The sequence below is a fragment of the Pangasianodon hypophthalmus genome, chromosome 15 (genome assembly GCF_027358585.1).
Source record: "Pangasianodon hypophthalmus isolate fPanHyp1 chromosome 15, fPanHyp1.pri, whole genome shotgun sequence".
NCBI classification, from domain to species: Eukaryota; Metazoa; Chordata; class Actinopteri; order Siluriformes; family Pangasiidae; genus Pangasianodon; species Pangasianodon hypophthalmus.
The window spans coordinates 6,726,699-6,741,862 of record NC_069724.1 but is presented as its reverse complement, the minus strand read 5'-3'; the positions used below and the strand labels follow the sequence as shown (position 1 = coordinate 6,741,862).

The window sequence follows — 15,164 nt, the reverse complement described above, 5'->3', positions numbered from 1 at the left end:
TTCATGTTGTTATGTATCAGTGTGGATTCTCCTGGTACCTGCTGTGACTACTGTCCCATTGCTTGTTCACTGCAGTATATTTCATCTTTTTTTTTTGTAAAGCAATCTTGAGATCGGAAAAGGCACATTAAAAATAAATGATTATTATTATTATTATTATTATTATTATTATTATTATTGGTCCAATCCTGAGCTTGGGTTATGGCCTGTGCTGAGTTCTGTATATTCTCTTCTGTGGGGTTCTTCTGGGTTCTGTGGTTTCCTTCCACCTCCCGAAAACATGGCATGACATTTAATTTGCCCCTAGTTGTGAATATGTGTTCGCATGGAGCCCTATGATTGACTGGCTTCCCATTCAGGGTGTATTCCCCCCTCATGTGCTGTGTTCCAGGGATAAGCTCTGGCACCATGCTGACCAGGATAAAGCAGTTATTTCAAAAACAAATTATTATTATTATTATTATTATTATTATTCCCTGAAAACTTGCATGTACCCACACACTGAGGGTTGCAAATACGTCTCCCAACCCCTTGAAGTATCCATGTCAGAGCCATTTTCATACTGTTATTTGTTTTTTAAATGGTATCTCAGTAGTTAAGTTCATTGGGTTACTGAGCTACTGATCAGAAGATCATAAGCTCAAATCCCAGCACCATCGAATGCCACTGTTGGGTCCATGAGCAAATCCCTTAACCCTCGAACGCTCAACTGTCTCAATTATAGGTTTCATTAGCAAATGAGGTAAATGTTAGTGCATAAATGGGTTAATCATTGATCTGTTGGTTCATCAGCCTGCAAATCTCATGCTGCTCACAAACTGAGTAAAGAGGCTTTGTCATTTTTCTTCACAGTGCTTTTTTGGTCTTTTGGCTGTGTACATACTCCACCAGTTATTGGGTCTGTACTGTAGAGGAAATGCTATAGGAATATAAACCAGCAATGTGTTTTTTTTGTTTCTGATGCTTTACTGCAGAGCCTTATCTTAATTGCTTTTTTGAGGGAGAAGCCAGTCCAGTAACTCTGTGCCCTTTTCTCACGCTCTCTCTCTCTCTCTCTCTCTCTCTCTGACTTCTGCTCCTCCTCACCATCAGTCTCACTATTTGGGACATGCAGAGCATTTGGCTTTGCCACGATCTTTGGTGTTGTTGTTGCCGGACAGGGTCACCGTGTTCGGGTCTGACTCGCTGACAGCGTTCTCCTCATGGGCCAATATGTTTTCCACCAGGCACCTGATTGCTGCTTCAATATTGGTGTTTTCCTACAACAGGCAAGAGTCACAGATAAGAATGTGCTTTGGATTTAGTGCTTATTATATAGCAACCTCAGCCTGCAGTAAGACACATCAGCCTACAGTAAACACTACCCATTCTTACGTTTATATAAAGAAATAGATTAAAGCTATGAGACCTTGGGAGTTACATAATTTAATAATTATAATAGCATTTTAATTTTAAATGCCTTTCATGCTACTCAAGGACATTGTACAGATACACAACAGCACATAAAAAGCATGTAATAATAACAAAAGGTACAATACCATTTAAATAAAGGAGAAGGAAATAAAGATAGAAGGAGGCTAGGGAACATGCAGGGACTTGGAGCACAAGTCCAAATCAGAGCAAAATGTATACTTTTGGTTCATTTTTAGTTCTTTTTGCTTTGCCTTGGGTTCAAACACTGCATAACTAAACAAAACCAAAAGCACATAAAAAATGGCTAAGGGGTGTGTAAAGAGGAAAACATATTCAGAAAACTCTTGCAGAAATACGATGATGCTTTTACTTGGAATCGATCTTGACTAGTCCTGGTCTTGGACATGTCTTGGACTTGGCAGTCTTGACTACAGCTTCATGTGAAAAACACATCTCTGCCGCAGAGAGGGAAGGAATGGAACAAAGTCTTGCGGTGCTCTTGAGGTGAAAGGAAGCTGTCTTAGTAGTGTTTTTAATATAAGAATTGAATGACAGTGAGGTGTCTACAGTGACAGCAAGGCCTCTAACCTGAGCAGATGGGGATGTAATAAAGGGGTGATGCTGGTTCTTTAGGGTTGATGGAGATGCAATCAATATGGCTTCAGATTTGTTATAGTTGAGCCTTAGAAAGTTTACACTTCTCCAGATAATCAACCAATGCTTGCATGTAAATTGGTGTACCATCAGCTGCAGACCATGCCATCTGATTACACTGCATGTATAAAATCAATGATAGCAGGCCAAGAAGTGAGCCATGGGGAACACCATGAGAGAGGAGAAACAATTCAGATCTAAAACATGTGTTGTGCTTGAGCAAATCACAGAACTGTGTAACGTGACCACTAGGCAGCCTATATGACAATCATGTGACCATGGCAAATTCTGCAGCAACTACCAGCAGACAAGTCACATGATATAAGAAACACATTTTTTGAAAGCACAATGTTTAATTTTTGTAACAATTCAATCTGCTTTATAATTCAGCCTTATCATTTAGCCTTTTCCCCTCATATATCCCATTATACTTCAAATATAAGCCATATCCCCAATGCAGAGCAGACTGCTTTGAAAAAGCTCTGGCCTCCAGAGCTCACACAGCAGGGTGTTAATATTTATCTGAGGAGCTGCCTTGGGTCCTGTTCATACAGCTCCTGTCTCACACACCCCTGTGTATTTAATTAGAGAGGAACTGCGAGTTGAAACACATGCCCTCTCTAAACTGTGATATGTGTCCATGTGGCTCATATCACAGTAACACACACACACAATCATCAAACACTGACCTCTGAATCATCTCAGTGTCAATACACAGAATCACCAGACCAACATTTAGGCCATTTATTTGAAGCTCCAATTATAGGTGAGGCAACATGTGGTAAACTTTGTTCAAAATTCCTTCATCAATTCAACATTGTGGGGGAAAAAAAAACGACCAGGCTGAACTAAGTTGAGTAGTTCTTTCTAGTTATGACCCATAAAAGCTTCTATCCGGTCAGACGTCATTAACGTTATGTAGAAATGACACAAAATGACGTCATAAAAACACTGCCTTGTGAAATACATAATTAAAAACCCAGAAAGAATGAAATGCTCACCCCAGTTCCCTCACATGCATGATGACTAAAGTCCACTCACCTTGGCTGATGTTTCGAACCAGCCCACAAATCCGTTTTCTTTGCAAAATGTGTTGAGATTGGGAATCTCAGTGGACAGGCCGTCGCGTGACTGGTCAGACTTATTGGCCAGCAGAACCGCTGGGACGGGTTTGCCATTGCTGAGAGTAACCTTTGCGTCCAGATCATCTTTCCACTTTGGTACCGCATCAAATGTCGACGCTCTGGTCACATCAAATACTATCAGAGCTCCTACAGCCTCGCGGTAATACACCCGGGTCATATTGCCGTAGCGCTCCTGACCTACAAAAAGAGGGGCAAATCCCAATTCAAGGTTCTCTGACATGTCAGGTTTTCAGGATAGAGAGATATGTGGAATCACAGGAACACGACAAGCTGTATTTTTTGTTTTATTACCTTCGAGAAAGGGAAATATCTATGTCTATGTTTATGTGACAAGTGACAATAGGAACTACCTTGAGTCATAGACATTCCACAACATTAAATGTAACTATAAATGGATAAAAAATATATTACAAAATTCTCATTAGAAGTATGACATTATTATTCAAAAAAGAAAATTTGTTAGCTTTGGCAAATTGTTGTGGTGTAAGAGGAATAAAACTCTGCTTCTCACTGGGCCACATCACACCACCTTGTCATTATTTCTTTTCCTATAACAGCCATGTTGTGTTTTATTCCTTATATAATGTTCTAACACTGCACACATACTAAATGTGTTAAAGATCAATTAATACTACTACTACTACTACTACTAATAATAATAATAATTAATCAATAAATATAAGTATTGGAGTCCATATATAATCCAATTCAAATCTGATTCATGGACATACGGTACTGTGCAAATGTCTTACCCTATTTTTTTTTTTTTATGACTTCTGCATGATTGAATCCGTACAACAACATTTTATATTTCCAATCATCACTTTGTTACACATTAAATGTTACAGATAAATGTTTGTATGTCAGTAAAGAAAGCACCATGTTACGTAACAGACCATTTTTTAGACAAAAAAAAGAGAAAAGCTGTGGCACCTTCTCTAAACATACCAGCTAATTTCCTTATAAAACTGCACACACTGTTCCTGAGACTCTCTCTCTCTCTCCGTCTCCGTCTCTGTGCCTGCACCTCCCTTTACAGCACACTTTACAGCACAACTCGCATTTCCTCACTCACCCAATGACTCCTGCATTCAGTCTTATTGTGCTCTATAGGTTTAGTCTACTAAGTTTTTATGTCATAGTTTTATATACACATATGCATTTTCCCTTTTATATTCTTTTATCCCTCTTTGTTTACCTTTATTAATCACCATATTTAAAATTTTCAATATGTTTCATTTGCTACTATGAGTGTGTGATATTATATATTATTTTCCCGTAACTGTACAGTCTCCTTTGGTACCATGAAACGTGTTTATAAATATATTATGATTTTTGTCACAAAAATGTACATTGTTTATGTTATTTATATTATTTTTTAATGTAGAAACATTTCATTTCATTAAGTTAAAGGCATATTTGCTTTACAGCATTTCTTTGCATGTGCCTAAGACTTTTGCACAGTAATGTTTGTTATGCAACGTGTGTGTGTGAAGTTGTCTGACAAAACATATCATACTGATATCATATCAGCTTATGGCCAGAGTTTTGATATGTATTGAATATTGGATTGAAAATGGAGGGGGGTGTTCCTAGTTAGAAATCTTATTAATTTATAATGCATTGAAAGAGAGGCAAGGATAGAGAAAGATGGAAGGAAAGAGACAAAGGGGCACAGAGTAAAAAGGGCCCTTGGCTCTACTCCTAACTCTCATGTGACTCTACACGAGAATGAGAAAAGCTGAGGTTAACCCAGACACGTCTACTATTCCTCTACATTCCAAAGAAGCAGAACAAGAAAAATACAAGTCAAGCAATGTGATGTGATGCAGCCTAAATGTGATAAAGCCTAAAATGGCAAATATTAAGCTTTTAATGGTCTTAACAACAAATCACTCCTGAGAGCTCCTGTGCCACCATTTACTCGTTTACTTTTGCTGTTTGGGGAAAAGCTAGAAACAGAAATTCACTTATATAGTCTGCTTGTACACAAAGGTAAAATCATGATTGTGATTAAAATGTTTGATGTAAAATTCAAACTAACACGTCTGAGTGAACAGAATTTTCAAAAAATATCTTCTGGGATGTTAAAAGATTAGTGATTATTTGGTTATCTGCTACACCTGATGCAGCCCATCAAGGGCCACAAGACTTAAACATTTACAGAAATCACAGGGAAAAGCTTCAATACTAACTTCCTTTATCTATTTGTTTAATTCTTGCTCATTTCCTGACTTTCCTGATTTGTTGTTAAGATCATTTAAAGCTTAATATTTTGCCATTTTGTGCTTTTTTTTTGCTCAGGAGTGTACTTTCTTGATTGATTTCAGGGAATATTAGACATCTGGATGAAAACACAGGGAATATTAGACATCTGGATAAAAACACAGGGATTATTAGACATCTGGATATAAACAAAGGAATTATTAGACATCTGGATAAAAACACAGGGATTATTAGACATCTGGATATAAACACAGGGAATATTACACATCTGGATAAAAACACAGGGATTATTAGACATCTGGATAAAAACACAGTGAATATTAGACATATGGATATAAACATGGTGATTATTAGACATCTGGATATAATCACAGGGAATATTAGACATCTGGATATAATCACAGGAAATATTACACATCTGGATATAATCACAGTGAATATTACACATCTGGATAAAAAACATCTGGATAAAAACACAGGGATTATTAGACATCTGGATAAAAACACAGGGATTATTAGACATCTGGATATAAACACAGGGAATATTACACATCTGGATAAAAACACAGTGAATATTAGACATATGGATATAAACATGGTGATTATTAGACATCTGGATATAATCACAGGGAATATTAGACATCTGGATATAATCACAGGAAATATTACACATCTGGATATAATCACAGTGAATATTAGACATCTGGAGATAATCACAGGGAATATTACACATCTGCATATAAACACAGATGCAGTGCAATATTCAATGCCTGACTCCAGTAAAAAGGTTAAAAGGTTGACTGATATCCTTTATTTAAAAAGAGAAAGCACTGAAAGCACTCTCACCTGCAATGTCCCATAACTGTAAGCGGATGACTGTGTGATTGTCCCAGTTCAGCACTTTGAGCGCAAAGTCGACGCCTATAGTAGCGCGGTAGTGCTGAGAGAAAATCTGATGAACATATCGCTTAATAATAGACGTTTTTCCAACTCCGAGGTCTCCAATCACAAGAACCTTGAACAAATGCTCCTGCTGCATGATGGAAAGCTGTCCTCGCGCGAGGAGAAGCACGCGCACTAACTGGGTTACTGTTTCCTCTCAGCAGCTTCTGGAAACTCACACATTCTTACTTACACATCACTTAGAAAAACAGCAACAAAACGCTTCAAATACCTTCGAGTGAGACAGGCATTTACTCAGCATTAGCCAGCAATGACACTAATAAGATAAACGCTTAAAATGTTTCAAATACTGACTATTTAAAAAAGCAAGCTGATATTATAAAAACTTCAAAACTTCATTCCTAGCTGTATTCTTACACCCTGCTGCACTGAAGAGTACAGAGGCGTGTGTCCCTTCACGGCTCCCGTAGTGTGTAGCAGCCAAACCCCATCCTGCGGTCTCGTGCACACTGAGGGCGGGGCTTAGCAGCTCCACTCTCTCCAGCTTCCGGCCTTCATTTAAACTTTTTTTTTTTTTTTTTTTTTTTAAATCTCCATTAAACATCTTCAAACAACAAACAGGCATTATCATTGTTGAGCACACCAACAATAAATCCAAGCACCATATTTTACCAAGGAGAGAAAAAGAAAAAAGAAAGAAAGAAAAAAAAAAAAACATTCCAATACAAATAATAAATACCCACCCATTTTCCACACCGCTTATACTGCACAGCACAGGGTCATAGGGGAGCCTGGGGATTATCCCATGGGACTCGGGGCACCCTGACACCCAGTGGACACCCTGGACAGGGTGTCAACCCATCATAGGGCACAATCACACACACACACAAACACTCACACAATTAGTAAAGGCCAATCAGCCTACAGTGCATGTCTTGGACTGGGGGAGGAAACTGGAGTACCCAGAGGAAACCCCCAAAGCCCAGCAAGAACATGCAAACTCCACACACACAGGGCGGAGGCAGGAACTGAAGCCCCACCCCCGAGCTGCAAGGCGAATTTACTAACCACTAATCCACCATGCTCTCCTGGGCAAATATCACATCCACAAATCCAGAGTGACAGCTTCGAACCCTAATTTTACTTTATTTTGCTTTGAGATAAAAGGTTTTGCTGATTCCCTTTGTAAATTACAAAGAAACAAAAAAGCCAATAAAACATCTCAGGCTTTAAATAAGATTACAGTATCCATTATAAACGGAGACACTATTTTAGGTTAGAGTTTAAAAAGAGAAAAGAGAAAAAGAGTTAAAAAATTATACCCCTTCTAGTCATCCCTGGTACTTGTTATGTTACAATTCTCTATGTATGTATGTTGTCTTATTGCTTGTTCTATAATGCTGCAGGTTTTCTAAGCATTCAAAAAAAATTTCCCTTGGTGTTGTTGTTCTTCTTTTTTTCATTTTCTTTTCTTTTCTTTTTTTTTTTTAAATCACAGGTTCCCAATCCTGGTCTGGTCCTGCATATCTGAGTGTTTTCCCTGCTCTAAGACACACAATTCAACTTAGGAAGGGCTGTTAGCTGATTAGTTGAAGTGAAGTGTGTCGGAAGCAGGGAAAACTAAACAGGGGGTTCTCCAGAGCCAGGGTTGTACAGGATTAAACGGCGAAGGAGAGTATATATATATATATATATATATGAAGCGAAATAAACTGACCATGCGTATACTGGGTATGTTTTCCCTGCACATCCCTGTGTGTGTTAGCGTTTTCCCTGCTCTAACACACACAGTTCATCTCAGGAAGTGCTGGTAATTAGCTTATAAGTTGAATCAGGTTCATTAAAGCAGGGAAAACAGTAAAATGTGCAGGACAGGGGGTACTCCTTAGGAGCCTGTTGTCAGGACCATGCTCCTCTGACCTCTTTCGTCAACAATGCAGAATACTACACACATTTCCCAAAACTACAAACACAAAGCCCAGTATTATAATACCTATTCTCAAATCAACAGTGAAAATATTTCTCAGAAAAACGTGGTTCTTCCCCAAACTGTTGCTACAAAGTATGAAGCACACAGTTGCTTAGAATGTTCAAGATTCAAAGATTTTTATTTGTCACATTCACAATTATATACCGTACATAACTCACAGTGAAATGGAAATCTGGCCTGCTCCTCTTTAGACTGTGCATTAAATACTAAATTAAAGCTAAAATTTAAAAATCAGAAATGAATAACAAATAATAAGAAATAAGATAATAAATATGAAATATATGCAAAAACGGATGTATAAAATATGCAGTATGTTACGTGCACAGTGTAGTGTGTGGACTTTTGACCCCATAGTGAACACTGAGCATACATACACACACTGACTAGCAAGTGACACACTGTTTTGCAAAACACAAAGCACTCTTGTGAAACTACACACACCACAAAAAACAGATATTGAATTACTGATTAATTAATTAATTAATTAATTTTGCAATTAATTTTGAATTTAAACAAGTAGATCACTGAAAAAAATACTGTTACTGTGCAGAGTGATGGTAGAGTCCTTGTGGAGTCCTAAGGGATGTATTTGTATGCTGTAGCTTTACAGTTTCCCTTCACAGAAACTAAGAGGCCCAGACCTGTTTCATCATGACAATGCCCCATGCACAAAGCGAGCTCCATGAAGACATGATTTTCTAAGGTTGGGGTGGAAGATCTCGAGTGTCCTGCACAGACATCTGACCTCAACCCCACTGAACACCTTTGGGATGAACTGGAACACTGACTGCACCCCAGACCTTCTCGCCACACATCAGTGCCCCACCTCACTAATGATCCTGTGGCTGAATGAACACACATCCCTACAGCCACGCTTCAAAATCTGGTGGAAAACCTTCCCAGAAGAGTGGAGCTTATTACAACAGTAAAGGGGACTAAATCTGGAATGGGATGTTCAATAAACACATATGGATGTGACGGTCAGGTGTCCACAAACTTTTGACCCCATAGTGAACACTGAGCATACATACACACACTGACTAGCAAGTGACACACTGTTTTGCAAAACACAAAGCACTCTTGTGAAACTACACACACCACAAAAAACAGATATTGAATTACCGATTAATTAATTAATTAATTAATTTTGCAATTAATTTTGAATTTAAACAAGTAGATCACTGAAAAAAAAAGATTTCAAGCATCTTCTTGTCAATCACTAGAACTGACAGGCTGCTTTTTAACACGTTTAACATTTTAATATCTGCTTTTATGCAATATATTTTGTATTATAATGAATGTACAGTTTCTGAGCCCTCCACCCACAGGACACGTCTAAATGTGTATCGATCGCACCATCTGCACACAAGAGCCTTATCTGTCTTTTCTAGTGGGGGAATTATTCGGTGTTGTAGTAGGCCTGGTGAAGAGACCCTCCTCCACACTGTAAAGGCTGTAATATGCGCTCAGCAGCAGGAAGCACGCCACCGCGCTCCACCGCGCGCCCCCGCGTCCTGCGCCATCACTGCGCGCTTTACGGTAATGGTACTGATGAGGGATGAGTCAGGCTATATGATGCTGATGATGCTGCCATTTCATCAGCAAATTTTACAAACATTCTTTCATCCATTATTATGAGATTGAAGATTCGATTTTGCAAATGGATTTTTTAAAAAACAATCCTGAGTATTAGGTGACACTCTTGCTCAGTGATTATGGTTCTCGGTGTGATTGCACTGTTGTAACGGAAACTAGTTGCTATTATTTGTAAGAAAACCTGCTCGGATGTGTGTGTGGATGCTGTGCTTGGGGACGCCTCTTGTTTTTCACACCGACACACAATGAAGATCATGGGGTTTGCCTTTGCAAGACATTAAGAAGCTTAACTGAGGTATTTGCAGTGTGTTATTACTCGGTTGTGTGCCTTAATAAAGCGCGTGCGCGCGCGTGTGTGTGTGTGTGTGTGTGTGTGTGTGTGGTGTGTTTGGCCTGAGACGTGCATTTTGCTGAACACTACTTGCCTAAGGATGCAGTTTGTACTCAATTTGTAGGCCTGCAGTGGACAATAAAGCATCATCCACTCCCCAGATGGCCATGTGTGTTAGTTCAGGCCAAGGTTCATTAGAGCAATTCGTAAAATCATCAGTGCTTGAATCGTGTAAACGCTTTTATTTGCATGAGAAAGACTGATGCATTAAACTGCAGCATCATTCCTGTGTCTCATCACAACCCCATCACTGCCATTACAGCACTGATCCTGATGCTGGGTTGAGCTGAGAGGCAGAAATGCCTGGTGCAGATTGGTGGGTGCTTGCAGCTCCAAATCTGTCTCTACACAAGCCTAGGAAATGATTCAGACATGTTAGGACAACTTGAGTAGGTCGTCTTCATACACTTCATTCTTCATCTCTTTTGAGATCTTTATTTATTTATGTGCTTTATTTGCTTTTAGCCTGTAAAGTAGGCTATAAGTAAATAAAATTGTAAACAGGCGTACTAGCTTATTGTATCAACGTATGACAGACACCAAGAAGTAAGAATGAGAGAGAAAAACAAAACACATACAAAACAACAACAACAACAACAACAACAACAACAAAACCCAGCAGGTCCAAGGAATGTCCAAGTGCATTTACGCACAATTTGTACGGCACCCCTGACCAGTGAGCACCATTACATATACAGCGATGTGGAACGGTTTAAATTCCCAGCTCTTCATTCACTTCTTTCACATGAAAGCATATTATTATTTTTAGTTAATACTATAAATTATTCAGTGATAGTAATAGGAAAGGAATGTGCACTCTTTTTACAAAAGAGTTCTCCAGGAGTTCTTTAAAGGTTCATTGGATCATTAAGGGGTCTTATTTTCTTAAATAGGATCGTCTTTGGAACGCTTTCTGATCGAGAAACACTTCATTGGAGAGAACGTTAAGGGTTCCCCCAGAGGAACAATGAAAGAACTATTAAGGGCTCGACATCTTGTAAGAGTGTAGTTACTAGAGTGTAGAGTGAGGGATGTCTGGACTCAGTGAGGTTAACAGGCTAAAAGAGTGAATCTCAGACTTTACATTTTAGAGTGAAAGTATTTAATATATTAGTTAATAATGTAGTTATATACAAAATGTTTTGCCTTAATATACAAAAAGAAAACATAATTAGAGGTCAAATTAAGGCAGATCAGCCATAGACCAATAGAAACATTTTGATTTGCCGGTTTAAGTTCATTCAGACTGGCCCAGTCCTGCAGTTAGTTCTCACTGAGTGATTATGTGACACTAATAATTCCCCGTTTGCATTTGATATTAAAATTTATGCAGTTTCTGAAAACCACAAATGTAGTAATTGCGTTACATGTCTATTTTATGCCTGATGCTTTAGTGTGCCTATAAAAAAGGTTAATGTTAATGTTACAGACAATTTTTTTTTTGCATATTTATATCAAATACTTGTTTCTGATGAAAACATCACTGAGGCTGTCTAGGATTTTATCTCAGAAGTCTTTAACAATGTACCAGCTGATTTCCTTCGAAAACTACACCACGGTGCACCTAAGAGAAAAAAGAATGCAAAACAACACTTATGATTAGATTTTTTTTGTTTGGTTTTACTGTTTACTGCTCAATATAGTAATTAGTTAAAAAAAAAAAAAGACTTTGCATAGTACTGTATATTTCTACTAAAAGCACATTATACCCTTTTTTGTCTGTAGATCTCATGAGATATGGAAGCTATATGGCTATACCAGTTCCGATTGATCGTCATTGGCGACTCGACAGTGGGCAAGTCTTGTCTGATCAGGCGTTTCACAGAGGGGCGTTTTGCACAGGTGTCTGACCCCACCGTTGGAGTGGATTTCTTTTCCCGTCTGGTGGAGATTGAGCCAGGCAAACGCATCAAACTGCAGATCTGGGACACGGCTGGACAGGAAAGGTTCAGGTATAACTGCGCATCTTCAGTGACATTTTGTGTATCGTGGTTGCGAGTAGAACCCGAGTAAAGTTCACACAGGTTTCCTGCTGGACTCTGCTGGAAATAATGCATATGGAAAGCCAGACATATGCTCTAACAATATCTTATAAGGTTTTTAGCTTATAGATGATCTATACAAGGGGTGTAACACAGTGCCACTATCTGTATCTGGTCAGTGCTCCATATTAACAATATCTGTATTCTTGTTTAAACGCAAAGTGGGCGTGGTCTAACCGGAAAGTTCTGTTCCCCAAAATAGTAGACCAATTTAACCCACTACGACCCTGACCAGGCAGTTACTAAGGATGAATGAATGAACACTGTATGTTAATGTATTTCCCCATTTTTCTCCCCAATTTGGTCACCTTCCAATTCCCACCAACCACCAAGCTCTCCCCTATCATACAACAGCTACCAACTGGGGACGGTGAAGGGTAACACGTGGCTCCTCTGAGATGATTACATTCGAAGTGGTAGCTCAGTGGTTAAGATGTTGGACTCCTGATCAGAAGGTTGAGAGTTCAAATCCCAGCACCACCAGGCTGCCACTGCTGGGCCCTTGAGCAAGGCCCTTAACCCTCAACTGCTCAGTTGTATAAATGAGATAATTGTAAGTCGCTCTGGATAAGGGCGTCTGCCAGATGCCATAAATGTAAATGTAAATGTGATGCCAGTCGCCCACCTTTGCACTGCTGCTCGTGTTGCGTCACAGGGCAGTGTAACACACTTATATGCCCTGCATGCGCTATATGCCCTCTTCCACATTCATAAGCTCACAGATGCCTGTGATTAGCTAGTGTCACTGTGATTGTGAGGGGAGAGACAGTATGCCATCCCTCCCACCCAGAGAACATGGCCAGTTTTACTCCCTTGGCTTTTCTGATCTCCCGACAATAGACTGGACATTCATGTTAATGAACATGGTCTTTGTTTGTCCTGCAAGCTTCATATCTGAGCACTTGTATGCCAAGTAGTTGTTGCTTCATCTTGGATCCCTGTCCCAATACACACCTCTAGTCTCACACCCTGTGAAATTTTCTGGCTATATATATATATATTCTAACATGAATACACCTATTTGTATCTATGTTTATATTCATTTAGAACACATTTAGAATGCATTTGTGTTAGGTTACATCCCTAATCTATACCTTGTTGTTGTCATCAGTTGGTTCTTCTTTTCTATATTCTAAGTTTAAAAAAGTTATCAGCTTTTGCTTAAAATCATACTCTCTTTATTACTTTGATGTTTGATGTGTTCTGATCTGCTCAATGTCCCTTTTTTTTTTAGGTCTATCACCAGGGCTTACTACCGTAATTCAGTGGGTGGCCTGCTGCTCTTTGACATCACTAATCGTCGCTCCTTCCAGAATGTTCATGAGTGGCTGGAGGAGGCGCGCAGCCACGTGCAGCCGCACAGCATCGTCTTCCTGCTGGTAGGCCACAAGTGTGACCTGGAGCCGCAGCGGCAGGTGAGCCAGCAGGAAGCGGAGAAGCTGGCGGCCGCCTACGGCATGCGCTACGTGGAGACGTCGGCGCGCGACGCTATTAACGTCGAGCGGGCTTTCACAGAGCTGACACGTGACATCTTTGAGCTTGTCAAACGAGGTGACATCACCATTCAAGAAGGCTGGGAGGGGGTGAAGAGTGGCTTCGTGCCCAACGTAGTGCACTCATCTGAGGAGGTGACCAAGAGCGATCGCCGCTGCCTCTGCTGATTGACCATGCCCTGCAGCTGCGTCATGCTTCTCTTCTGCAAACCCAGTCATATTGTGCTCCTTTAGCTTGGCCTCTTACACTGCCTTCTCGATCGGTGAGCTCCTGAACACAGCTGTATATAGCAGAACCCAGATCCATTTTAGGACACATCTAGGTTCCTTCAACCTCACTCCTGTGTAGTTCTGCACAAACCCAGGCCTTGATCTTGTTCAAGTATCAGTTTAAAGCTAATGAAAGCCCCATTTTTAGTGCAAAGCAAAGAGCTCTGGACTAAACTGGATGGACCATGCACGGAAAAGTGTAACCAGAAGAGTGTTACATTAGGAATGCTTAAATAAGTGAATGCATTGCCTCCTTGACCTAGTCGTGGTCTTTTGAACCCAAGACAGAAGACAAATTCAGCAATCAGTTTCCAGTTCTCCTGCAACCTATATGATTTGTGGAGACATGAAAAGGGGGAATCATATAAATCAAAGTATCACTACATCTTTGGTTGCCACATTGTGTTCTACATTATTATCATCTATTTGCTATTTATCTCATTTTAAACATTTTAAAGAACGTGGGCTGTTTTCAGAGGAAGCATGCAGTGAGCTTTCCATTGAGCTTACTTGCTAATCTGATTTGCATATCTAACTCCATCACTGCTATGAATACAAACTCCATAATTTGGTTATTCGTAAATGATTCACTCACGTGCAGTAACCTCTGACGTTTGATTATAAATTGGGATGTCAGCTGGGACATTTCAGAGATTTGAAGAAGGACAACAGTGTAAAGCAAACACCGGTCACCTGATACATTCCGTTCCGAAATTTTACACAGTTTTTAAAATGACATCTTATTTATCCTCGCTATTATTCTAGCATCTTGTCCCTTTTCCTTTCTGATCCAGTCTTTAAACGAACATTCGGAATGGGATCTTCTTTAGAGCTTTAACTATTTCATATCCATCAAAAAATGTATTGTTTGACTATTAACCAATACATTGTCATTTACCAGGTTGAAACAACTATTAGCTATGTATTTATTGATCTTGTATGAAAGATGAAATGTAATACCAATAAAATGTGACATGAAAGATTATTAATGAAAGACTACATCCCTATCCAAGTTATTTGTTTGCTGTGCTTCAGGTTTTT

The 15,164-nt window shown here is 39.4% G+C and overlaps 2 protein-coding genes across 2 annotated transcripts; one reads left to right on the top strand and one right to left on the bottom strand.

Moving 5' to 3' along the window:
• Nucleotides 1–79: 79 nt before the first annotated feature.
• On the bottom strand, nucleotides 80–6,872 carry rab38c (RAB38c, member of RAS oncogene family). Its single transcript, XM_026938640.3, has 3 exons — nucleotides 6,285–6,872; nucleotides 3,109–3,389; nucleotides 80–1,259 (listed from the first exon to the last, which is right to left on the bottom strand). The coding sequence occupies exons 1-3, from the start codon at nucleotides 6,475–6,477 to the stop codon at nucleotides 1,098–1,100; spliced, it is 636 nt and encodes a 211-aa protein (XP_026794441.1). The 5' UTR covers nucleotides 6,478–6,872; the 3' UTR covers nucleotides 80–1,097.
• Nucleotides 6,873–7,881: 1,009 nt separating this feature from the next.
• rab39ba (RAB39B, member RAS oncogene family a) lies at nucleotides 7,882–15,122 on the top strand. The gene is made up of 3 exons (XM_026938639.3): nucleotides 7,882–10,222; nucleotides 12,044–12,270; nucleotides 13,595–15,122. The coding sequence occupies exons 2-3, from the start codon at nucleotides 12,056–12,058 to the stop codon at nucleotides 14,019–14,021; spliced, it is 642 nt and encodes a 213-aa protein (XP_026794440.1). The 5' UTR covers nucleotides 7,882–10,222; nucleotides 12,044–12,055; the 3' UTR covers nucleotides 14,022–15,122.
• Nucleotides 15,123–15,164: the final 42 nt, after the last annotated feature.

Excerpts from the sequence above, each read along its gene's own strand:
- rab38c (XM_026938640.3), bottom strand. The coding sequence starts at position 6,477 with ATGCAGCAGGAGCATTTGTTCAAGGTTCTTGTGATTGGAGACCTCGGA. Across the intron at positions 3,390-6,284 it reads ACAGTTATGGGACATTGCAG|GTCAGGAGCGCTACGGCAAT; the intron begins GTGAGAGTGCTT and ends CTCTTTTTGTAG. Across the intron at positions 1,260-3,108 it reads GGTTCGAAACATCAGCCAAG|GAAAACACCAATATTGAAGC; the intron begins GTGAGTGGACTT and ends TGCCTGTTGTAG.
- rab39ba (XM_026938639.3), top strand. The coding sequence starts at position 12,056 with ATGGAAGCTATATGGCTATACCAGTTCCGATTGATCGTCATTGGCGAC. Across the intron at positions 12,271-13,594 it reads GCTGGACAGGAAAGGTTCAG|GTCTATCACCAGGGCTTACT; the intron begins GTATAACTGCGC and ends TTTTTTTTTTAG.